General features: G+C 37.8%; 3 protein-coding genes across 8 annotated transcripts; 2 read left to right on the top strand and 1 right to left on the bottom strand.

The window, feature by feature from the left end:
- Positions 1-369: 369 nt before the first annotated feature.
- Positions 370-3,539, top strand: LOC114143999 (group XIIB secretory phospholipase A2-like protein). Its single transcript, XM_028016420.1, has 4 exons — positions 370-687; positions 1,479-1,567; positions 2,269-2,434; positions 3,136-3,539. The coding sequence occupies exons 1-4, from the start codon at positions 426-428 to the stop codon at positions 3,252-3,254; spliced, it is 636 nt and encodes a 211-aa protein (XP_027872221.1). The 5' UTR covers positions 370-425; the 3' UTR covers positions 3,255-3,539.
- Positions 3,540-3,851: 312 nt separating this feature from the next.
- LOC114143998 (E3 ubiquitin-protein ligase RBBP6-like) lies at positions 3,852-19,564 on the bottom strand. 6 transcript variants are annotated; one of them, XR_003595373.1, is made up of 13 exons: positions 19,381-19,564; positions 17,968-18,607; positions 17,773-17,880; positions 13,477-16,942; positions 12,691-13,184; positions 12,001-12,147; positions 11,318-11,452; positions 10,623-10,772; positions 10,051-10,185; positions 7,168-9,486; positions 5,796-5,889; positions 4,757-4,867; positions 3,852-4,217 (listed from the first exon to the last, which is right to left on the bottom strand). XR_003595373.1 is itself a non-coding variant. In XM_028016418.1 (13 exons), exons 5-12 carry the CDS (start codon positions 13,153-13,155, stop codon positions 5,797-5,799), a joined length of 3,336 nt encoding a protein of 1,111 aa, XP_027872219.1. In that variant the 5' UTR covers positions 13,156-13,184; positions 13,477-16,942; positions 17,773-17,880; positions 17,968-18,607; positions 19,381-19,564; the 3' UTR covers positions 3,934-4,867; position 5,796. The 6 variants fall into 6 exon arrangements, 5 of the variants coding, with proteins under 5 accessions (XP_027872219.1, XP_027872220.1, XP_027872218.1 ...); XM_028016418.1 differs by having other exon boundaries at positions 3,934-4,867; positions 12,691-12,999; positions 13,108-13,184; XM_028016419.1 differs by having other exon boundaries at positions 3,934-4,867; positions 12,691-12,999; positions 13,108-13,184; positions 16,820-16,942.
- A 1,591-nt stretch (positions 19,565-21,155) lies between these two features.
- On the top strand, positions 21,156-23,670 carry anapc11 (APC11 anaphase promoting complex subunit 11 homolog (yeast)). Its single transcript, XM_028016421.1, has 2 exons — positions 21,156-21,426; positions 23,351-23,670. Exons 1-2 carry the CDS (start codon positions 21,318-21,320, stop codon positions 23,494-23,496), a joined length of 255 nt encoding a protein of 84 aa, XP_027872222.1. The 5' UTR covers positions 21,156-21,317; the 3' UTR covers positions 23,497-23,670.
- Positions 23,671-24,168: the final 498 nt, after the last annotated feature.

The following is a 24,168-nucleotide window of genomic DNA, read 5'->3' as shown; positions in this document are numbered from 1 at the left end:
AAGGCTAAGCATGCTGAAAAGCAGAGATACCAGCTGGACTTTGTTCTTCCACATGTGTGTGAGACAGGTGTTGTGCCAAAAAGTGCGCGCCTGCCGAGATTTCTATTCTTCGCCGCGAGGACGCGCATTACTCAAAAACACCCACCTTTCGATGAAGAAAGCGCGTTAAAATCTGACCGAAAAGGGTGCTTTAAATATATTATAAATGTTAACACCTTTCGTATCCAAATGACCTAAAAAAAGAGAGAGAGATTGCTTTGCGATGCGCGTTCCCGCGACAGGTCATGCAAATCTCAGCAGGCATGCGCTTTTCGACGTGACATCTGTCCACGTCCGACTCAAAGTTCAGGTCACGCAGTAAAGTTTCAGTGCCTCCCCCTGAGAAGACCTGACTCCTGTTCGCACTGAGCCGTCTGAGCGACAGGATGACACGCTGGGCCCTCGTCGTGCCCCTCCTGGTGGGCCTGTTGACTCTCAGAGCTGCAGGTCAGGAGGCTGGAAACCCAGAAGCCTCACCACCTCCACCGGGTCCACCGTCTGATGGCAGCACCCAGGCAGGGGATGAGAGCGAGGACTGGGGGCTGAACTCCCTCCGGGGAGGCTTTGAGGCGGTCAGCGGCTACTTTGACTCCATGCTGGAGTTCATGGGTGGAAAAGATGGAGTGTGCCAGTACCGCTGCAGACATGGTAAATCTGAGCTGGATTAATGGTATCGCATATTTTGATTTGGGGTTAAGTAACACGTGATCTTATTGCTTTTGTTTGAGTCATCAAGCGTCTGCAAGATCTAACAGTACTTATATATTGTTTTCCAAATGAATTTATAGCTGAAAAAATTCAACAAAAATGTTAAATTCATCCTTGTTTCAGATTATAAGTAAAAAAAATCCGTAACCTCTGCAAGACACACAATCATATGATAATCTTTCAAATTTCCTTTACTGCCACATAGCATAGCTGATATTTTAGCTCTTAAAGACAGCTGATATACATTTACTTTTAAGATCTTCCTCTATCAAAAATCTGTTTGTCTGAACAAAACATTTTAATTACCACTTTACATTTTCTACATACTATTTTCTAATTTAAATGTATGGCAATGATACATTAACATACATTTAGACATTTTCTGTTTTAGAATGTGAATAACATTGTTTTAAGTGTCTCTTGTTATTTTTTTATTTTAAAATGGTTCTCCCGCTTCTCCTAAATGCGTACGATGTACTTCAACTCTAAACGTAGAGTTGGAAGTAATATGTTTTCCCATATTGGCTCTGTTATCTGGGTGAGGCCCAGGAAACGGACTGTGGCCTCTGGGTAATAGGAGAGGGGCCATCCGGTCACTGGGGGACGTGTCAAAGATTTAGATTCTGTGTTTCTATGTGCAAATATGGATCTATTTTAACCTCACAGGTATATTGTCCTGCTGGCTTCATGACCTACATCAAAATAATTTTTTTCTCTATTTTGTGTTGCAGGTAAAGCGCCTCTTCCTCGTCCAGGTTACAACATGCCTGAGCCTGATGGATGCACCTCATACTTCTTTGGCCTTCCTGTTCCAGACGGGGTAGGCTTTGTAGTTAAAAGCAGGTTTTTGGGTTAGAAAAAAATCAATTTTATTCAATAATGCTTTTCTCATGAATTCTACATGTAAAATATTTATGTAAGGATATCTGATTACATACATGAAAGAGTAATAGAATGAATTTGGATGTGACCCAGAGGATAAAACCTAATTTCAAGCTCAAACACACACACACACATATATATATATATATATATATATATATATGTATATATATATATATATGTATATATACACTGCTCAAAAAAATAAAGGGAACACTTAAACAGGTGTTTCACACTTAAAGTGTTCCCTTTATTTTTTTGAGCAGTATATATATATACATGCAGACAAATGTGGAAACCTGATAAAAATTTACAAAAAAGCATAATCTCACTGAAGATTTAAGAAAAATCCAATGATTGAATAAGTTCCACATCAATACATTTGTTTTTCCCATTACTATTCCATCCCTGTGTATTTTTTTTTGTTTATAATTTAATTCTTGTAAATTCCCTTGAGAAAGTCAATTTGCGAAAACATTTCAGATGTGAGTGGCATGACAGAAAAAAAAGGGGATTTACTATTAATAAAATCCAGTATTTTTCTAAAATTTTCAGTGAGGTCATTTTGCTGCAATAAAACCTCAGTGGTTTTTGAAGCTACCGTACATGAAATCGTACTCCCCTGTATGTCTGTGCCAGATGGATGTGGGAATCCCAGCGATGACCAAGTGCTGCAATCAGCTGGACACGTGTTACGACACCTGCGGCTCCAACAAGTACCGCTGCGACTCCAAGTTTCGCTGGTGTCTCCACAGCATCTGCTCGGACCTCAAGAAGAGCCTCGGCTTCGTGTCCAAAGTCGAAGGTCAGCAATCTGCATTTTCTCTATTATTTAGTGAAGCCATTTTGATTTATTTTACAACCTTTGCTGACAATCAACACAGAGTATATTACAACGTGCCATCCTTTATTTAGCTAACTTGGAGCTAAATGCAGAAACTACGGGAAGAAGGAACTTAGGTGCAAACTTGCACTTGCAGTTTACCCAAAGCCAAGGAGAGATAACAGCGAGACTTATAAGAAAAACTATTTAATATCCATGGAAAAAATTTTAAAAAATGTATTTACATTTTTTAAATTATAAAAAATTTTTTAGATCCTTTTCAATTACAGTCAAGCATGGCTGACCGACTTCATGTTTGATTCATCTTTGTTGATGTGTTTGAGGTTAAAATGCCTCTTTGCCATCACCCTAATTTTAGCTAACATCCATTAATCATCTATCAGATTCTGTTTTGTACTGAATCAGTTAATAGTACTGCCAGTTAGAAGAGTTACCAGTAGGTAAAAGATTACTTTAAACCTCCAACAAATATTACAAAGAACAAAACAAAAGCAGAACAATGTGAGAAACTGCTGAGGTCTAAGAGCAAAAGGTTGCTTTTTCCTTTTACTAAGATCTAATATCTCCTGTATTTATTCTACATAGAAATCAGTGCAACATAACAGCAGATAACATGTCTTCCGTTTTCTGTGCTGCTCATTCACTGCTCCTTTTATCCTCAGCATGCGAGACGGTAGCCGACACCTTGTTCAACACAGTGTGGACTCTGGGCTGCAGACCCTACATGAACAGCCAGAGAGCAGCCTGCTACTGCCCAGGAGAGGAGAAAGATGAACTGTAAACCATGGACATGTTGTTATTCCACAAGAGCCACAGGGAAAGCACGGAGATGCATCATATTGATGGTGTAGTGTGTTTAATATGCCCATGACTGAGTAATTTATTTGAACCTTCTTGTCTTTGTTTTCCTAAAACTAATTATTCGGCAAAATGTCAGTATTGTTTTGAGCGCCATGTGAGATGACTTTATTTCAACATGAATTCTTATGGATCTGTGAAGAACTTCCATGTTATTACCCATAAATAAGTGTTAAATATGTGCGTAAAATAAAAATGTAAAAATTCAGACAAGAGTTTTATTTAATACCTGATGCTTTCATTTATTACCTGGCACCTCCAGTAACAACAGTCTGATCTATTTGAAGTAAATAAAAGAGGGAAGAGTAATAAAAAAATGACATGTTTTTTTTCTTCCCCTTTTTCAATTACTCTGAGTAGTTGATTTATTTTCACTGTGTGAACCAAACATGCTCAACACTGATAGTGAAACAACATGCTCCACCAAGACTTTTTCCTGTTTTAAGTCTCAACCAGAAAATTTAATTTCCTCCTGTTTTTCTAATGGAAACTGAATTATTTTTAACACAAACCCATAGTCTTGATCGCTTGACATTTTATTCTGTCTCATATGTGATACTGCCTACAATCCAGTATGCACTCAAAGAAGTTAACACCCTCCACATCTTTTGCAAATTTTAATTTACACTGGAGCAGTACAATGCCAAATATAAACCTACTTCCTTCTGCTGTTAAATGCATAAAAAAATGCTTTGTGAAAATACAAACTTCAATCTGTTACACTGAAGACCAATAAAAAGTAGTGAAGGATTTAACTTTTATATGAATAGAAATCTGAAATGTGTGGCCTGTACATGAATTTGGTACCCTTAAGTGAATGTTTGCTGAGGCAATGTTATTGTAGTTACAGATCCAAGTCTCTGGGTTTAACTTGATCCACATGTCCCTTAGTAAAAGAAAAAAACAAAAAACATGAAAAGAATTGGAAACTAAAAAATTCATATTCTACAATTAGTCAGCAATTATTGAGTTTAAAGAGACAAGCCTCTCTTCTCCCACATATTTAATACGTTTTTCTGTTCATTGCTAATTTTTGACATCCAAAGTCAAGAGAAAGTTATGTATAAGGTTTCTCCTTTTTAAAAAAATTCAGCTTATTGTCTGGCTGTACAGACAAGCTCCACAGACCAACTTTGCCCTTGGAGTTTTACGTTAAGGTAGTGAAGACTTTCAGAAGTAGCACCTCAAAATTACAGTATAACTAAATAAATCAAACATCCACAATAATTTAAACAGTTTTTAAACAGTTTACTAGGGAAACCAGACAAACTAAAAGACTCCTGGCAACAAAAAAAGGTTAAGTATAACAGAACCAGCAAATAAATGTTAGAACATAACATAATTAGTGGTGACAAAAGTAAAAACCTCGATATAAACTAGGAACAACTTAAGAAAGTACATTTTTCTGAGGAAGTTTTCATTTACTTGTGGTATTTGGAGGAGGATTCAGCTCGAACAGGGAGTAGCAAAATGTTTATGTAAGGACTGAAATGAAGGTCAGCGATCCACGGGGGATGTCAGAGTTTCTACAGATCCCTGAAAGCAAAGAGAACAAACAATTGAAAGTTGCATTATACTGTATATAAATTTACATATATCTACACATGTCAAAGTTTGTCTGGAATGGGAGGCTTGTTCCCATGATGATGAGTTTAAGCATGGCAATTCTCTGTGCTTTTCTAGTGGTGGGACTTGTTTAACATTCTTAATGGAGTTACATGTAAAATTAATTGCATTTTAATATAAAACCATATAGACAAAAACAGCGATTAACTGCATTAAAATTTTAGCCAGTTAAAATCTGCATAATTCATGAATCAAAATTGATTTGATAAACTCCCGTTGTTTTTTATGCATCAGATAAAAAATAAATACATTAGTTCCGTTATAGTCAGAAGATATCAGGTTTTGTTAAAATTTTGTCAACAGTTTAAAAATAATACCAGCTCTATCATTCAAGGGGTTTCATCATAAATGTTTTGACAGTTACATTTAGGAACCTACTAATAAATTATTTAAATTCATGTTACACGCTAAAAAAGAGGGGTAGGAGGAGTGATATTTCAGAAACCCAAGTCAAAAATGAAATAAGTCGTCTCTACAACACATTAATCTCCAATTAAAGGAATAGTTTTAAACTGCTGAATCTCCAGTTAATTACCATTTGGCTCTGAGAGGTCTGACTAACCTTCTACTGTTCAAGGAAAAGGTTAAGAGGAGTACATGCAGAGCATGAACACACAGCTTTCAATGTTACCTCTGAGCAAATTGGATTTTTATACTCAAATTAATAATCTAAAATAAGTACTTTTGATATTCTGTAGAATTTCACACACACATCACTTTGAGCAACACAATCTACTAGAAACTTAAATATAGAGATGAAGTGGCATTAACTTTGAGCCAGTACAGACATTAAAGAAAAGACAAGGACACAACAGAGCTGAAAATGTAATTTACTCACATTAAAGGAGCTCAGAGTCCAGGGAGTTTGCTGATGGCTTGATGGTGGTGGTGGGTTGTGTCAGCAGCCTCGCTTTCCGGTTAAACTCTAGAAGCTACAAAAAGATTTTGTAGAAATATTTGTACCGTCCTGTCAAGACATTTTATATATATATCTCGCGGGAGACCGGGGTTCGACTCCCCGACGGGGAGTGAAGTTTGTTTCAGGTCCCTCTTGAAAATGAGATCTAGATCTCAACGGGGTTTACCTGATTAAATAAAGGAATATAATATAATATATATATTGATATATATTATCAATTTTATTGATAACTAAATGCATCTTAAAACTTGCACATAACACATAATCACAATCAGTAAAACATGGAGCTTTACTGAGACCAGGGCAAATACTTCACATCAGTGGTTCCACAGCAGCAACTGGACATTAAATACAAAAATAAAAAATAAAATTAAAAAAATAGTTTAATGTGCTTCATTAGAATTTCATAAGAGAGAAAAATATCAAGTTAAATCAGCTCTACTTTAAATTTTCAAACACTTCTGGTGTTATTGGTCCGCTTGTTTGGTTCAGACCAAAAGAGGACTATATTTTTTTACATTTGGTGCAGTTTGTTTTCACATTCTGCCTTTTTGCAAGCAGACTATAGTTTGTAAACAAAGCCACGCGATTGGCGATCATTGCTCTCATTGGACAGACATGACATATAGAAAAAAGGACATGGAAGTCCTTCGTGCTCCTTTTCTGTTATCCACATTGTGCTGTTATTATAGCTGCAATATGAATGTGAAGAGCAGCTCATTCAATGATATTTATTACTTGTAACAACTTCTATAATATGTGCTTTTCTCTGGTTATTCATAAAATGTAAAAGGATACAAAATAACAAAATCAAGGAAAGAATCTTCATCTTCCTTTAGAAATTTAGATTTTATACCCTTTAGATAACATAATAAGAGAGAAAATATAGAAGACAAAAATTCACACTGTATTTGTCCAGATCTGGAATACTTTAAAAGTAAATTCAAAACTCTTTGAGATAAAGTTGGGACCCTAGATATGAGAACTTCTGCCAGACACTGTAGAGATTTCTCTGGTGCCACACATGATTTAATCGAATGCGTCATTAAAACGCTGCTGCAGATCATGATAGCATGCTGAGAAGGTAAATCAATCTGTCAAATCAGGTGTGCTGGACCAGACAGACATCTTAAACATGCAAGACTAGGACTGGGAACCACTGATCTAAGGTAGAACCTTTTATCTGGTGGATAGTTTGGAATACCTCTGAAGTAGAATAATAGAAATCTCATAGCGCAAGTGAAAAAGGTAAAAAAAATTCAAAAAAAGGAAAAATAAAAAGTCAATTTACCTTTTCCCTCAGGTTGGTCTTTATTTTCTCCTCTGCAAGGCGACGTTTCTTCTCTTCCATTGCCTTGGTTATAGCACCAGAAGTCTTACCCTGTGACGGCGTGGAGTTTAAGGTCTTCGAGTTGATGGTTTTCTTCCCTGCAACTCTTATATCCATAGCAACCGTCTCTGCAACCTTTTTCTCCATAACAACCGTCTCTGCAATCTTTTCTTTCATAGCAACCGTCTCTGGGGTTTTTTTCTCCATAGAAACCGTTTCTGAGGCTTTTTTCTCTGCAGTCAATGTCTCTGCAGGTTTTTTCTCAGTAGACTTTTCTACGATTCTCTTCGGTGTAAAGTCTTCAGTTGATCTTGCAGACTGTTTTCTCTTATTTTTTATATGATTCTTTCTTTTCAACCCCAACTCATTCCTCTCCAGATTCATTAACCGTCGACATTGAGTCGCGCTGCTTGCAGAAGATGGTATAGTATCGATAACCGTGAGGCAACGAGAACCAGAGGGTTCGTTGCTCTGACCTTCACTCCCAGACAAGTCTGGATTCATGAACAGCATGAAGTCATGAAGTGAGATCTGTCCAGGTTGGTTGGGAAGCTTCATATCTGCTAATACTGAGTGCCACTGTGAACGGGACGGTGGCACATGACTCTGATTTGGATCAAATACCCAATTGGAGTTTATAGCACTGTTGTAGGCATTGTAGTAGTTCATATACTGGGCATATTGGTAGAAATTGTAATCGGCATATGCAGAAGGAGTACCGTAAGGAGAACAAAAAGGATGTTGTTGGTTTCTGTAACTGGGCCTCTGGGGGTCTTTATTGGCCTCAGTCCTGCTATGCCCCTTCCCTCCATCTCTGCCTCTGTCACGAGAACGTCTATGTGCATCTCTGCTGCGAGAGCGCCGATGCCGGCGGCCCCGAGGGCTCCGACTACGGCTTCTAGAGGCATATCTAGAGAAAGTTGAGGAGGAAGAGGAAGAAGAAGAATACGAAGAAGACGACGAAGAGGAAGAGGAGGAGCGGGACCTACTGTGTTTTTTATGGGAGAGCGCAAGTTGACTTTTCTGTTCCATCCTGCTTTCGCTCGTCTCTCTACCTTCATTCTTCCTTCCATATAGCCTCTCCTGAGTGCGATCTGTTAGTTTGGTCAATTCCTCCACATCCAAATTCAAACCCAACGTTTTAAGAATGCTCTGCACTTGTTTCTGCTTTTCATCTATTTCTGAGGTTCCCTTTTCCTCTTCCTTCTTCTTTTTCACTTCCAGGGCGGGCTCTGGTTGACTACTAGAGTCCAAACTGCTCCTTTTTTTAACTTTCTTTATCTCAACGTCTTCAGGTGAAGACGTCTCTTGATTGACAGTTTTTGATTTTACGCTGCTGATCCCACTGCAGCCTGGCAGCGAGAATCCAGTATCGGACTTCTGGTTTTCACTCTTGGGGGCCTTTTTCAAACCAGAGGGAGAGGTTTTTGGAAGATCATCAACCTCCTCTTTGATCATCTTACTGAGCTTGGTGATGTCCACTCCACTGTTGAGCAGACTCACAAAGCGCTCAAAACCTTTGTTATCACTGCTCTTGCTCTTGAGACCTCTGTTCTTCTCACTCTCACTTTTAAGAGTTTTACTGACACCGCTCTCTGACTCAGAAGCTTGGTCGCCACTGTTCTTGTGCCCAGAACTTCTGTTTGCACCGCTATCGGACTCAAAATTTCTTGTCAAGCTGCCCTTGTCTTCAAGGAGCCGATCAACGCTGCCTTTGCTGACACTCCTCTTGGTTTCAGAACTTCTGTCGAGAATGTTTTCAATCTCAGAACCTTGGTTCGCACTGCTCTCGCGCTCACAAACTCTGTGGACACTGCCCTTGCGTTCAGAAGGTCTGTCGAGGTTGTTCGCGTTCTCAGAACCTCTATCAACTCCGTCTTTACAATCAGAATTTCTTTTCTTGACTTCAGAACATCGGCTGATGGTACTCTCAAGGTCAGAGCCTCTGTCAACACTTTTCTTGTCCTCAGAAGCTCTGCTGTCACCAGTTTTGCCCTCATTGCCTCTTTTTGGACTGGTCTTGCGGTCAGAATGCTTGTTGACACTTTTCTCGTGATCAGAATGTTTGTTTTCACTTTTCTCGTGGTCTGAACATCTGTCGGCTTTGCTCTTGCTCTCAGATTTTCTGCTTGCACTGTTCTTACTCTCAGAATGTTGCCCTGTATGCTCAGAACCTCGACTGGCTCTGCTCTCGCCCTCAGGACTCTTCTTGGTACTGTTCTCCTTTTTTGTTCTCTGAGGGTCGCTATGGCTGGGAGGATTTAGCGAAACATCAGGGATCTGAAAAACATTTAAGACACACAAACATAAATTTAATCTGGGAATATACCAAGTACGGCTGTGCGATGTGGGCTTAAAAGTTTTATTACTATATTTTCTGCTGCTATTGTGATAGTGACATAATTGACAATAAGATCTTCCACAAACTAATTTCCTTGCGAAACTTGAAATATTTGATAAAAACTTAAATTCAAGCTGGGCATACCATATTATCCTGAACTAGCCATGTTGCACATGAACTCTGGTTTATCTTTAAACAGCTGTCACGAGTACAGAGACTGGATTCAGAGCTGAGCCCAAGTAAGTGACGACCATCAGGACCCACTGATGATCCTGAAAAGTACATCTACTGAAAGTGCTAAACCGTTTTTAATACATTTATGACGCAAGCTATTTTTCCACATACAATTACAAGCCAAAGTAAAACGTCTCCACCAGGCCTCTAGAATCTGAATTTTTGGTTTTCATTAGATCCAAGTTATAATAATAATAATAAAGACTTACACAATTAAACACTCTACAAATGCCAGTTTCCATATAGAAGAAAAACTCTACAGGACGTACCGTGGTATTCAAGTTGGGAGCAGCTCCTTTGTTGAGAACACTGAGTAAGCGCTCATATCCCTTGCTTGTGGTTCTCTCCTGTCTTTCAGGGGAAGTAATGCTGCAGCCAGGAGGCAGCAGAGGGACATCAGGACCCTGTGAATCATCCCACATTCATAAAAATTAATGAAACAGTAGTTAATGTGGCAATAAGTAAGCTAACGTTTAGCAGGATAGACACTTCTTTAAGTTTTTGTTTCTCTCTCTTTTGTCTTTTTAGAGATTTGAGGTGCTCCAATTCTCTCAATGTGACAGGGGTTTAACGTAATCTGGAATCGTGTTCAAATACGTTTATCTTGTCAATAAAACTTGATGAAAAATGACATTATTCTACATGAACAATTCTTGTCCTATTAATAATATTGTCATATATAGTGCTGTGAAACATAGCCTTTATAGATTTCTTCCGTTTTTGCATCTTTGTCATGCTTAATTGTTTCAGATCAAACGTATTTTAACACTAGATTAAGATAACCCGATTTAAGGGGCAAACATTGTTCATTGCTCTGTAAATGAAAACCAACCTGACGTACCGTTTTTTTCATGTTAGGGACTGCTGCTGCTACTGTCTTGAGAGCAGTGAGTAAGTGCTCATATCCCTTGTTGGTGGTGGTCTCCTCCTGCTGCTGCTTTGCAGGCGAAGTAATGATGTGGTCAGGAGGAGGCAGAGGGTCATCTGAAAGCTGAGAAACATCACACACTCATCAATATCGAGAAAACAAGAAATTATGTTCGTCTTTTCGGCTCTGACGTATCTTTTAACAGTAGTCAAAATAACAAATTAGTTGAGTTGAGGTTGTTGGGAAGTTACATTTCATGTGATTCATTCATTCCATATGTTTTGGGATTCATTTTCCACTTTAAATGTAGTTAAATGAATTCAAAGTTAATACCGGTACTACCAATAACATTGAAACACCCCCACAGCATGATGATGGTAGCATCACCATGCTTTGCTGTTGTTGCAGCATTTATGGGTTTTCAAGCTTTCGAGTAAAACTAGAGTCCTGGTTAGGCTCTAGAACGGGAATTTGCTTTACATACTTTGCTGACGTTGGTCTCGCAAAGAGTAAAAAAACTGATGGAGCAACATTTACGTATCACTGTCCTCAACTGAGGTTAGTAACATTTCTATTCAGATGCATATTTTTATTTTGTTTAGCAAATGCATGTAATAGCTCTTGTTATACATTTGACATTCTTTATTTTTATTTTTTGTTGTATATACCATGCTTTTCAGGTTGAGATCAGCTCCTCTGTTGAGCACATTCAGGAAGCGTTCGAAGCCCTTAGCAGCGTTGCTTTCCTCTTTAGCCGGTGAAGCAACAGCCTGGGTGGTGAGAGGTGGAGGAACATCAAGGATCTGTCAAACATCAGTGCATTAACATTATGCATCAATAATACAAACACATTCACAGTGGGAGAAACACCAACGGCAGTTTTATTAGCTTCTTTAAGCAATTCTTCCAGAACAGGTTTCTGTGAGGAGATGGGAACTACACACATAAATTCATATTATGGCACTACAGCAGTACAGCTGGATAATAAAAAACAGATGTAAAAAATTCTAAGTAAAAACAAAAATTAAAAAAACCTTTTTGGACTGTCAGTTTGTTTTTGAAATGGCTAAAAAAATCTAAAAAATCTAAAACATGCAACTGTGTATACACACTATAAATCTTTGCTCAGGTCGTGCATAATTTCCCCAAATAGTGCATCTTAAGAAAAACATATATAAGATGACTGATTTTATTCTTAAAAATAACAAATATATTCTGATTTCAAATTTATAATCCTCATCTAAACATATCCTAAATTTCTAGAAGGTTTTAGATCATTTTAAATGCATGTTTAGTAATGGGATTTCTTTCCATTGCGATTAAATTTATTCATAAAACGCTTAGTACAAACCTTCTCTCTGCTGGGTGGTAAAATGCCGCGGTCCCTGAGTCTGTGTGCATTTAATGCCTTCACTCTGAGCTTCAGTGGGTGGTGCTGCTGCTTCACTTCATCTTTTCTCGAAGCAGCAACTTTTGCTTTTTGTTTACATAACTTAACCTGGCAATCAGAAAAATAGAATTAGAAGATGCAATAATCATTGCTTGAATTCATTATAGATATACTCTCATCCAAACCAGATCAAAAGATATACATACATCCACCTACTGATATTTTTATAAATACCCTTTAGCAAGCAGAATCTCAACAATATGGTCTTCAAAGCAATAAAGAAAACTTTAATTGGTTGGATTCCAGCAAAACTACCAACTCCAATCAATTATGAAAACTTAGCCTTTTAAAGTTACACAGTCTAAGTTTTTCAAAGTAATTTACTCTAAGATTCAGTAAAATGTATTTATGTATTTAAACTTGTACTTTAATTTTGATTGGATTATGATTAGAGAATGATGTCAACTATAAATTAAAACTTGCCTATCTAATTTTTATCTTTAAAAATCATTACAATAGTAACTTATATATCACTTAAAACCTGGAAAGAGGGTTAGGGTCAGCACATTAATACCAAAATGAGTATGAATTATGTATGTAACTTTTATCAAAGTCTGCTCAGATCTGCACATAAAACTTTACGGACATTACCTTGGAGAAAAAGCTGAATGAACGTTGCTGCAATATCTCAGTCACTCTGTCTCGAAGCGATTCAGGATTGTAAGTATCAAACTCCTGGTCATCAGGAGAATCTGGATTCTTCACAATCATCTTAATTGCTTTGATAGCGATGGTGGTTTTCTTGTGCATAATCTGCTCATGTAACTCCTGAAGCTCTCGCTTCTTTCTCGCCAACTCAGGATCTTCCTCATCCTCTGAGTTGAATGGGTTTCCATCTGGGTCTGGGGAGTTCAGGGATGGGGAGCTTTGTTCCTTCCAGGCTACACCACCGCTGTGAGGCTGGACAGCAGTGTACATAGGGCGTGTTTGCCAGTGATCGGTAAATCTTTGGACTCTCTCTATCCTGTTGGTGTTAACAAGCTTCTGTTGATCTGGCTCCAGACGTACCTGCAGCCTTTGAGCAGGAAAACTCCAGGCATTGTCATGTGAATCCATCGTACTGCCTTTCACAGTTTATAGAGGCTCTATTGACAAGAGGATACATACACACGTTAAACAGAGTACTGAAGTCACGATCCCACAGATAAACGCTCAAAACAGAATAATTCATTTTAGCTAGCGACACCAAAACACTCGAGAATTAGCGTTTAACAGCCAAGCTTGATGGAAGGGTGTTTGACGTAAGCAGATATAAAAGTATAACATCATTAGATCCTAGTTCAAGTATAAATAATACTTGAACTAGAAACAACGGAAAATCAGATATGATTAAAAAAGTGTTTACAAAGAGGATAGCATAGAAGCTAACAGGTTTACCTTCTGCTGGAAAACCGTCATCTGCTACACAACCGAATAGCTGTTTTTATCAAAAACATAAATAAAATGAGCTCCAAAATAGCTTGCTGTGACAATACGTAGACGAAATTAACCTTCTTTGGTGGAAAAAGGTCTGGTCAAAATAATTCGGCCATAAACTGCTCTGGAGAGCAAAAGGACAGAATCTTTAAGGCGTTAAAAATGATAATTGTTCAATAGCGCCACCTGTGTGATGGAGGACCACCACTGCAAAAACACGTTGAGGAGATGCCTACAGAAAAAAATATTCGTTGTCTGAAACTCTTATATGAGCTAACTAAATATATTGGTAATTTTAATATCAGGGAAAAGTCAACTAAACCCTTCCACTTGTTAAAATTACATAAATACAAAATCTGTTAAACAACTCAAAAACCTGCCATAACTTAAAAATGTTTTTAAGTGAAAGCAAGACAAAATTTACCTCCACTCTGATTGTAATATTACACAGTAAACAGACACATATTTACCTGAGAATGACTGATTCATGACATTACAATTTGTGTCCGTTTGTAAAGACAAAATGTCAATCAGAATGAAATAAAAAAAAATACAACACAGGAGACGTTTACTTCAAGCAATCAGAACTAGAGGTGATTTAACAAGATTTTCAAGTGAGCTAGGAACTTTTTTTTTCTTTTTACCCAGAAACTGCTTTTACATCTGGAACAAGCATCTGAATAATAATCATATTATTCATAGACCTATGCATAATACATTTTGGTTTATCTGAGGTTGTATCAAGCTAATTTTAAAAGCTGGCCAGGACCATAAAATTTAAATGACATGCATATATAGATATACCAATAGAAGTAAAGTAGGATGCATATTTCACAAAACATATTGTACAAGAAACAGGAAAAAGTGTATGTGTACTTGAAAAGTGAATGCATAAATAAAAAAAAAATGTTTCCTGTTATTGTTAATATTGTACCAAGTATACACACCGATCAGGCACAATATTATGACATGATAGAGTAGTGGATTGTCACGAAGATGTTAGAAGCATATCCTTTAAATCCTGCAAATTACAAAACAAGACCTTAAAAAACTGGATAGGATAGGACAACTTAAACTTGTTGTAATCCTGTACCAAATTTGCCTTTTGGGATAATTAAGCTGCTGAAAGAAGTCAAAGCAATCTATCAACGTCAAGTGTACACGGATCGCCACAATGCTAAGGTAAGTTGCAGTCGTCATAGGAACAGAGCCAAAGTATCACAGTGCCTCAAATGGTTGTCTAATTCCTACGGTGCATCTTTTATCCCTGAGGTAAGCAGAGTACCGCCACCTGGTTATCCACGTGATGTAAAAGAAAAGTGTTTGATCAGACCAGGCCGGTCTGATTATAATACAGCGTATTTCTATTGCTCTTGCTTCCATTATTTCTGCAGCCATGATCAAGGATCAGTGTTGGTGCCCTAAATGTTCTGGGATCATGCAGTTCCATATGCAACAAACTGCAATACACTAACCAGACTGACACCTTTCTACCAGAACCAATATCAATTTCTTTAGCAATTTAGCTTTTATATGTGATTAGACAAGAAAGCTTTTGCTTGTTGCCAGTCACTACTTCTGCTTTCAACCACATTTGAATAAGAAATTTAAGTGGAAACTGCAGATTTTTAAAAATCTTGACAATGGTAAAAATAGCAATATGGACTAACAATTGCAAGACCATATTGTTATTAAAAGAACACCTACTTTCACTGCATTAAAAAAATCAGTAATAAAAGAACAATTGCTTCAAAGTTTCCTTTGAATAACTTTTTAATGTTGTACACTTCATATTATTAAACAAGTGGTAACTACAAGTACACAAATAATGAGGTAAACCTGACAAGACAATTCAATAGTCTTTCTTTATGTTAACAAAATCAGTCAAAAAAATGAAATATATGCATGCAAAAGAAAATTTTTCTAAGCCAGAGCTGGACTCATGGCAGAATTCAGAATTTATGAACTTTGGATACCAAACAGATGTTGATCATTACAGACTAAACTCCACTACTGGTTCAGTTATGATAGATGCCCAGTGTTTATTCTCTTTCATCATATGCAATAATGTGTCATTCTTAGGTGGAAACGATTACTTCGAGCAAAAACTATTTACTTTATGACCATTAACTGTACAGTTTTATTTTTCGCCTTCAAATTACCTCCAACCAGGTTACATTGTTTGTTTTGTGCATTTTACAAAACAAATAAGAAAAAGCTACAAACTATGTCTTTTTCAGTGTTTTCCAAATAAAAAAAGCATATGAATGATGACATATCACACTCACTTAATAAACTGCAGGAAGCGGCGCCTTCCTTGCGTTCTTGATATTTGCTTTGTTTTCATGGCCGGTTGAGCCTTTACGTTTGTTGGATTGCAAAGCTGCAGGTTCGGTGGGAATGGCGGTCTCACTTGAGGGTGCAGCGGAGGAAAGACATTTGGAGGTGGAAAGAAAGGATGAGGGAGCATGGGAGGCACATGGGGAAGGAAACTTCCTGGTCCGGCAAGAGGCGGGAAAGGAAGCGGAGGTGGAGGAACAGTTGGGTATGACGGTGGTGGATGGGTGATGGGAGTATAAGGTAGCCTTGGAAGAGTTGGAGGCATCATTGCTGGAGAAGGTTGCCTTACAGCAGAGATAGGTTTGGAAGCAACATTCAGTGCAGGAATGCTCTTCACTGTGCTTATTTTACTCTCCTCACTGCTCTGACCATCCTGAAAAGTCCTCCTTTTTAACTCCGAACTGCGTTCAGATCGCTGCAGGTCTGCTTCGTCCCTTGAATTGCTTAAGGAGTCTTTCCTTGTATAAAAATTTTGAGTTGGTGGGCTAAAACTAGAACTGCTTGACAACGATCTACTTCTGCGTCCCTCGGTGAACGTCTGTCCAACACCTCTTTCTCTACTTAATCTGCGGCCACGCTCGTTATCCCTCTTACCATAAAGACGCTCCTGGATTCGATGGGACATTTGACCGAGCTCCTCGAATCCCAAATCCACACCGATAGCCTGTAAAACGTCTTGCATTTGCTTGCGCCTTTGCTCATCTTCATGTGTTATACTCGTCTTTTCCACTGAAGGGGATTTGCTGCCAATAGACACGACATTCCGGTCTGGACTAGCGGAGTGATGATGAGGCAGTGGAGATGTCGACCTGAGGGAGCCCTTACTTTCATTCCAGTAGCTGTTATCTTTATATGATTTCTGTTGCCTCTCAGTGCAACTGGGAGACCACTGTTGATCTGCAACTTTCACAAAAGACCTTGGAATAATGGGCCCATCACACTGTGGTGCAGGGCTCTGACTTACTATCTGAGTGAGAACGTCAACATTCACGCCCTTGTTGAGTACTTCAAGAAAGCGTTGGAAGCCTTTGGATGACTTGTCTTCGGGGAGTGCGGCTCTCTGTAGAGGGGCGTCGCTATTAGAAGACTGATGGGAAACATAGAAGCCACAACTTTAGATCTATGAATTCAAAACATTATTTTAAGAATGAGGCAGATATTCTGCTGACATTTTCTGATCACAGAGAAATTAATAAGACTGCAACAATGTTTCTGTGTTTAAAGTTGTAAGCCAAGGAAAAAAATAGAAACTGTATATTTTAGCAAGAAAAACATAAATAGTGCTGTTTTGCATTGCATATCAGGAATCACAAGTCCTATAAAAAGTACACATTAATAATCCCAGAAACTGGCCTTCCAGCCTGCTTGTGTTACTCCAATTTAATTCACAAGAAAGCATAGATTTGATTAGGTATCTGGTAGAGACATACCAGATAAATTTAAAGACAATTATCACATAAAGACAATTTTCAAAGTCAGCCTTCTATCAGAATAAAACCATGTCTTCTGATAGAACATTTCTAGTATTAAAGAATTAACGTCTCTACAAAACATCTTGAGAAACTCAACCATGCATTTATTTTTAGTCACATTGAAAACTGCAATGGTGTCCTCAAGGGTTGGCTTAAAAAAAATAAATTAAGACAGTTGCAGTTGATCCAGAACGCTGCTCCTCGCATTTTTACTAAAACAAGGAAGATAGAGCACATCAAACGAGTTCTAAAGTCCCTACACTGGCTCCCTGCAGGTCAGAGAATATACTTTAAAATACTGTTGCTAGTTTATAAATCACTGGATTTCTTGGCACCAAAATACATTATATAGCTGCTGTCATATCAATCTTCCAGGTCACTCAGGTCTTCTGATTGTGGTCAAAAAGCTAAAGTGAAAAAAAAAACACTTAAGAAGACAATGTACCTGTCCACTGGATCCATTTAGAGGCACCGTGGTTCTGTTTTCATAATATTCATCATAATACCCAGATGCCGAGGAGTTGGGTATTCTCTCTCTCATCTTGGCTTGAATCTATTAGATATTTGAACATCTTTATTAATCAAATAAACTTAATTTTAAATGTAATGTCTGTTAAAAGCATTAAAACTCACAACTAACCTTTGTAGTGTCGTCTGGTGAGAGGGTCCTCTCTAGCGAATACCCAGGTCTCCTATAAGCACTTCCTTCGAAACGATCAGATGAATCTCTGTCAAAGAAATCCTCATACTGGTATTTGTGAGGCAGTTCTTCACGTTGATTTCTGGATCTGGAATATGGCGACATTTTCCTGTATCTGGTATCATCTTCATGTGACTGCGAATATCCCAACTGTTGGTTACGTAAAAAACCTGCTGGTGACAGCCTGTGAGCTTTTTCTGGGGAATCCCGTTTATATCTATAATCCGTATCATCTTCCTCTGTTTGCCTTCGCCTTTTAACTTCAGGCACATCCCAATCAGGTGGGGACAAATGCCTCCTCACCGGGCTCATTCTACGCCACTCTCTGCTTACTGAATCTGAGCTGCAGAGTGTTTTAGGAGACTCGCTGTAATCTTGACTTTTGCTCACCCGGGTTGTGCTACTGTGTCCCTCACTGCTGTACTTATAATAAGAAGCCCGAGGTGTATTACTGCAGAAGTCGTGCCTGTCTTCCCGTCTGTCATCATAATCATCCCACTTCTGTCTTGAATTTCTGTCACCATCCTCCCGCCTGTAACCGTAGTCAGATCCTTGTGAATACATCCTTTCACATTTATAGCTGAAAAGAAAAGAAAAAAAGAGGGGTTATTTTGTGTCTTGTGAACTATTTCCATCTGTATTAGACCATTATTCTGTTGAAAGGCCAAATGAAGACCCTTTTGGCAAAGTACAACAGATTTTCACTCATATCCTCCGTTTGATACCTCGAACTAGCAAACGAAGAAAAAGCAAAAAGGCCCACAGCATCACAGACCCTCCACAGTTACTAACAGTGGTCATATGGTGAATGTCCACAACCCATTCATCGTTTTGCTGCCGACATGGTGAGTCTGTAGCTACAAGCTCCACATTAGTATCATCTAAAAAGGGCTCCAGTTACACATTGCACTTAGCTGAAATGTAAGATTAAATTTATTGAAGTTGACCAATTCCGTCATTTCATAAACAGAATAACCGGTTGTCATATCTTGAACTAGTATGGTAAAATATGCAAGAAGTGTAGAATAACTAAGTCCGTTTACCAGCATTGTCAATTAGACGGTACAGAATCCTTACGAGGATCAGTTTCTCTGGCCGACGGGGCTGTGCTGAACTGGGTGCTAACTTCAGCGGTGCTCCTCAGCTAAAATGAAGCTAACCGTTCAGAGGTCAAATGCGATACAGTCTAAAGATTCGCACTTTACAAGTGTAAATGTAACATAAGCTATAAGTAACAGGCTGACGATTTAAGCGAAAAACAATGCATTTAGTTTAATCCATTTAAAATGGGTTGCTGTGAGACTGAGGTTAGTTTTGTTTATGTATCTACTTCATACTATCCCGTTAAATTACCGTTTGCGTGGGATGACTCCACTTTCTTGAAGTAGCTGTATTCCTTTAAAGTTCAAATAAAACGCGTAAACACGATTAAGCAATTAATCAATGCGCTTAATTCAGCAATATCACGTAATAAACGAATGAAGCCGAAGTTATGCTGGAAAAAGGCCGTTTGGTTTCAACTTACTTCCTCCAAAATATTGCCCCTTCTGGTAGGAGGATGAACGACTTCTTATTTTTCCTATCTAGTGTTTTGCTCCTGGCATCCTGGGAACCAGTTAATGGCCCATATTTTTAAAAAAATATATATATATAAATAAATAAAATACAAAAAAAAATAAGATAGCTCAGAAAGCGGTGGTAAGAAATAGATTATGATCCCCACTCCGATTCAAAAGGTGGCAGTAATGTACCTAAAAGCTGTTTACAAGCCAACTGCCAAGGATAGCTTTGCTAAGAGAGCCTCTAATAAGGAAATTGTTGAGTTAAATATTAAAATAAGTAGGAATGAGATAAAAAGTGTTGTTAAGGAGTACATGAAGGAAAAATGGCAAGAACAGTGGGATAGAAGAGAAAAAGGGAGATTTTATTATACAATTCAAAAAAAGAGTTGGGGGGTATAGACAAGGTAATAGGAATACAAGGGAAGAAGATATTATTTCCAGAATCAGATTTGGGCACACAAGGTTAAATAGTACTCTTAAGTTAATTAATAAACACAGTACAGGTTGTTGTAAATATTGTGGAGAGATGGAAACAATACAGCATGTATTTTTAGAATGCAATAAGTATGTAAGGGAGAGAGAGATGTTGGTTAATGAGTTGAATAATTGTAAATTAGATTTAGAAGAAACATTTCAGAAATCCTCAGGAGTTATAATATTTGAGAGTATTTTTAGATTTCTAAGAAGAACGGGTATTATGGGGAGGGTATAAGCGTGTGATCCATACTCCAACCTGGAAGGTGGCGGTAATGCACCTGTAAGTTGTTTGCCAACCGCCATAAAACAAGAAGAAGAAGAAGAAGCCAACTGCCAATCCTATTAGTTTTACAGTTAGGATGAATAAATCGGAAGGGAAAAGTAAGGTCAAAGAAGAGATGATGAAAATATGGCAGAGAAGGTGGGATAAAGGGTTAACAGGAAGGTGGTTTTATAAAATTCAGGTGGCTGTAGGAAAGAAAAGAATAGGAAGAAGGAATAGGAAGGAGGAAAGAATAATAACAAGGTTAAGGTTCGGTCATACAGGGCTTAATTATTCACTTTTTAAAATACAAAAGCATAAAACTGGAAAGTGTGATTATTGTGAGAAGTCTGAAACAATAGAGCATGTTATTTTAGAGTGTTGTAAGTATGAAGAAGAGAGAAGATGCATGCTGAGAGAGTGTGTAGGTATTAAAGAAAGGTTTAATTTAATAGAATTTTTGAGGAGAGATCTCGGGAGTAGACATATTCAAATAATTATTCGGTATCTTAAAAAAACAAAGCTATTTCATAGGATATGAGTAGAGCAAGTTGGGTGTGAATGTGTAAAGAATGTCAAAGAGGGGTATATAAAGCTATAAGCAAGTTGGATAATATAAGCAGGTGTGTATGTGTGGGGGTATGTTTAATCAGGAGTTAATGGAGGGAAAAGGTAGAAAGTACAAGTTTATAGACCATCTCGAACCACACTCCATACCGGTAAGTGGCGGTAATGCTACTGTAAGTTTGTTGCCAACCGCCAATAAAAACCAAGAAGAAGAAGAAGAAGCCGAAGCCAACTGCCAAAAAAAAAAAAGAAAAAGCTCAAGAAGAAGAAGAAGAGTCTTTCAATCAATGTAGCTGACTAGCGTGGAATTAATCTATACTACTTACAGAGTCCAATTGTTTAATGTTTGATATGTAATTTATTGAGGAGCTGGACTGTGAGCCGCAGCGTTTGACTCGGGTTTGAACAGCAGCTCGGAGAGAATGAAGGTGAAGATAAGGCAGTGGAGCGGGGTGGCCTCCTGGTCCTGGGTGGCTAACGATGAAAACTGCGGCATCTGCAGGATGCCTTTCAACGGCTGCTGTCCGGACTGTGAGTACCTGAGCCGGGGGCTGCTGTCCTACATACTGTCTGTCTGCTTGACCACTTAATGTTAGCCTAAAGTCCAAATGCCCTTCATTTTCTAAACATTTAGCTCAATTTCCTTACAACTCATAAAACACATTCATTTGAATATTTTTTTTTTATATTTTTGAATATTGAAACCCTAATGTGCATATTAGACAAAAGAATTGTGACCACATTTAGTGATAAATACGAAGCTGAGGTTGGTTTCCAATTCTAGCTTCCGATTCGGGAAATGGCTAAAGGGCGATTCCACCTAATGTTTCACTACCTTCCTCATCTTTAATCGACTCTAGTTTAAAAACTACAACACCCAGACTGTTCAAACCTGGACTGGATTATTCTGCTTTAATAGCAGAATATTTAAAACCATGTTTGTGATTTGTGAAATTTTTAACTGATTGATTTCACCACTTTTTTGGATCTCTGTCATAGTATAACTGCTCCAATTCCAAAACTACAACACCTACACTCTTCGAACCTAGACTAAATTATTCTCAACTAATAGCAGAATATTTAAAACCATGTTTGGGATTTGTGAAACCTTTTTCTGATTTGTGAAACTTCCATAAAAGCAATTTGTACCTTTTTTTCGTCTCGGTCACATGAGATCTGCTCCAATTCCAAAACTACAACAACTAGACACTTCAAACCTATATTGGATTATTTTCCACTAACAGCAGAATATTTAGTACCATATTTGTGATTTGTGAAACCTTTTTCTGATTTGTGAAACTTCAATAAAGATTGATTTCACCACCTTTTTTGCATCTGGGTCATACTACAACCGCTCTAATTCCAAAACTACAACACCTAGACACTTCAAACCTGGACTGGATTATTCTGCCCTAATAGCAGAATATTTAGAACCATGTTTGTGATTTGTGAAACCTTTTTCTGATTTGTGAAACTTCAATAAAGGTTCATTTCACCACTTTTTTGGGATCTCTGTCATAATATAACTGCTCAAATTCCAAAACTGCAACACCTAGACTCTTCATACCTAGACTAAATTATTCTCAACTAATAGCAGAACATTTATAACCATGTTTGTGACTTGTGAAACTTTCATCAGATTTGTGAAACTTCAGTAAAGGGCGATTTTACCACTTTTTTGTATCTGGGTTGCACTAGTACCGCTCTAGCTCCAAAACTACAACACCTAGACACTTCAAAGTTGGACTGGATTATTCTCAACTAATAGCAGAATATTTAGAACTAGACTGCTATTAGTTGTAGTTTTTAAACTAGAGTCTATTAAAGATGCGAAAGGTAGTGAAAAATTAGGTGGAATCGCCCTCTAGCCTTTTACCGAATCGGAAGCTACTTCAGCTTCGTGTGATAAATAGCGAAACAGAAAAGTAGGACTGGGCTAAATATTGAATAACTTGAACAGCCACTAGGTCCTTTGTATCCTTAGGGCATCAAGTTTTTAATATAACAAAGTTTAAGTACACTGTATGGGTGTCTAACTATTCAAAATATATTCGTGTGCAACATCCTGTGAAGTACCTGCCCTGTAAAGTGTTTCAAGGTAAAGTTTATTACATTTTCTTTAATTTGTAAAAGATGGCCAGTTGTCTGCTGTACTAACTTTATCAGCTGAGATCCATCCAAATTCTCTTAAGTTTTTTTTTCTTTTCGTAATTTTAAAGGCCAATCAAAAATGCTTGAAAAAGGAGTCTAGCTGCTTTACAGCCAACCTATTGTCAACAGCAAGCAGTGGTATCTGAAAAACATTGCTATGACAATGTTTGTGGTGCCATGACTGCCAATAACATCATACGCTGAAATAAAGGCTTAGTATTTAGCATTGTATCTACGGGTTTAGATTATGTACCTCTCTTGTGTGCACTCTTAATGGTTTTGTAATATATTTTTTATTTTGCAGGCAAAGTTCCTGGAGACGACTGCCCTCTGGTCTGGGGTCAGTGCTCTCACTGTTTCCACATGCACTGCATCCTGAAGTGGCTGAACTCCCAGCAAGTCCAGCAGCAGTGCCCTATGTGTCGTCAGGAGTGGAAGTTCAAAGAGTGACTCCGGTCGACTATGTGTACTATAAATATGGACGCTTCACAGGAATTCTTTTTTTTTTTTACCTCTTTTTTTTTTTACCTCCTGTAAACCGCAGAGTTTCCTGTTTGTTTAATGCTGTGGATATTTTTGATATAATTTCTGTTAAGTTTGTAATAAAGTAAACATAACATTGTGTGTCGCTATTGCACTTAATTCTTTCAGGAACAACTTGGATGAAAACATCCATGAGTGGTTGATGTTTCTGGAAAACCTGCTTTTAAACTGGTTGATTAATTTGACATAGATACACTTTTTAATCTCGTCTAACTTGCAGCAGGACTAAATGAAAATTTACTCACTGTTTTTTTTTTCTTTGAGAAATCTGACCCAAAGCATTTCTGTCCAGTTTTTAATGCTGCAAGAAATCTTCTTATTCATACACAATTAGAGCACATTTAAAGCAGAAAAATGCATCCTGGTTAAAGTCAAAGATTAACATCAGACACAAGACTGATGGTGTTATTGGATTGAGCAGAGGCTACCGAGTCAGGTTCCACTTTCCTGTGCTGTATCAGCTGGTATTGGGCAGTAATTGGGATTCAAAATGTCTTGCAGTTTCAAAATCATGTCACTAGATGTCGTGGTTGCTCTGTGGTAAAGCACTAAAATCTTCAACTCCCAAACCTTTATTGA

Source organism: Xiphophorus couchianus, chromosome 5 (assembly GCF_001444195.1).
Source record: "Xiphophorus couchianus chromosome 5, X_couchianus-1.0, whole genome shotgun sequence".
NCBI lineage: Eukaryota > Metazoa > Chordata > Actinopteri > Cyprinodontiformes > Poeciliidae > Xiphophorus > Xiphophorus couchianus.
The sequence above is the reverse complement of the archived record's forward strand: the minus strand, read 5'-3'. Positions and strand labels throughout refer to the sequence as shown.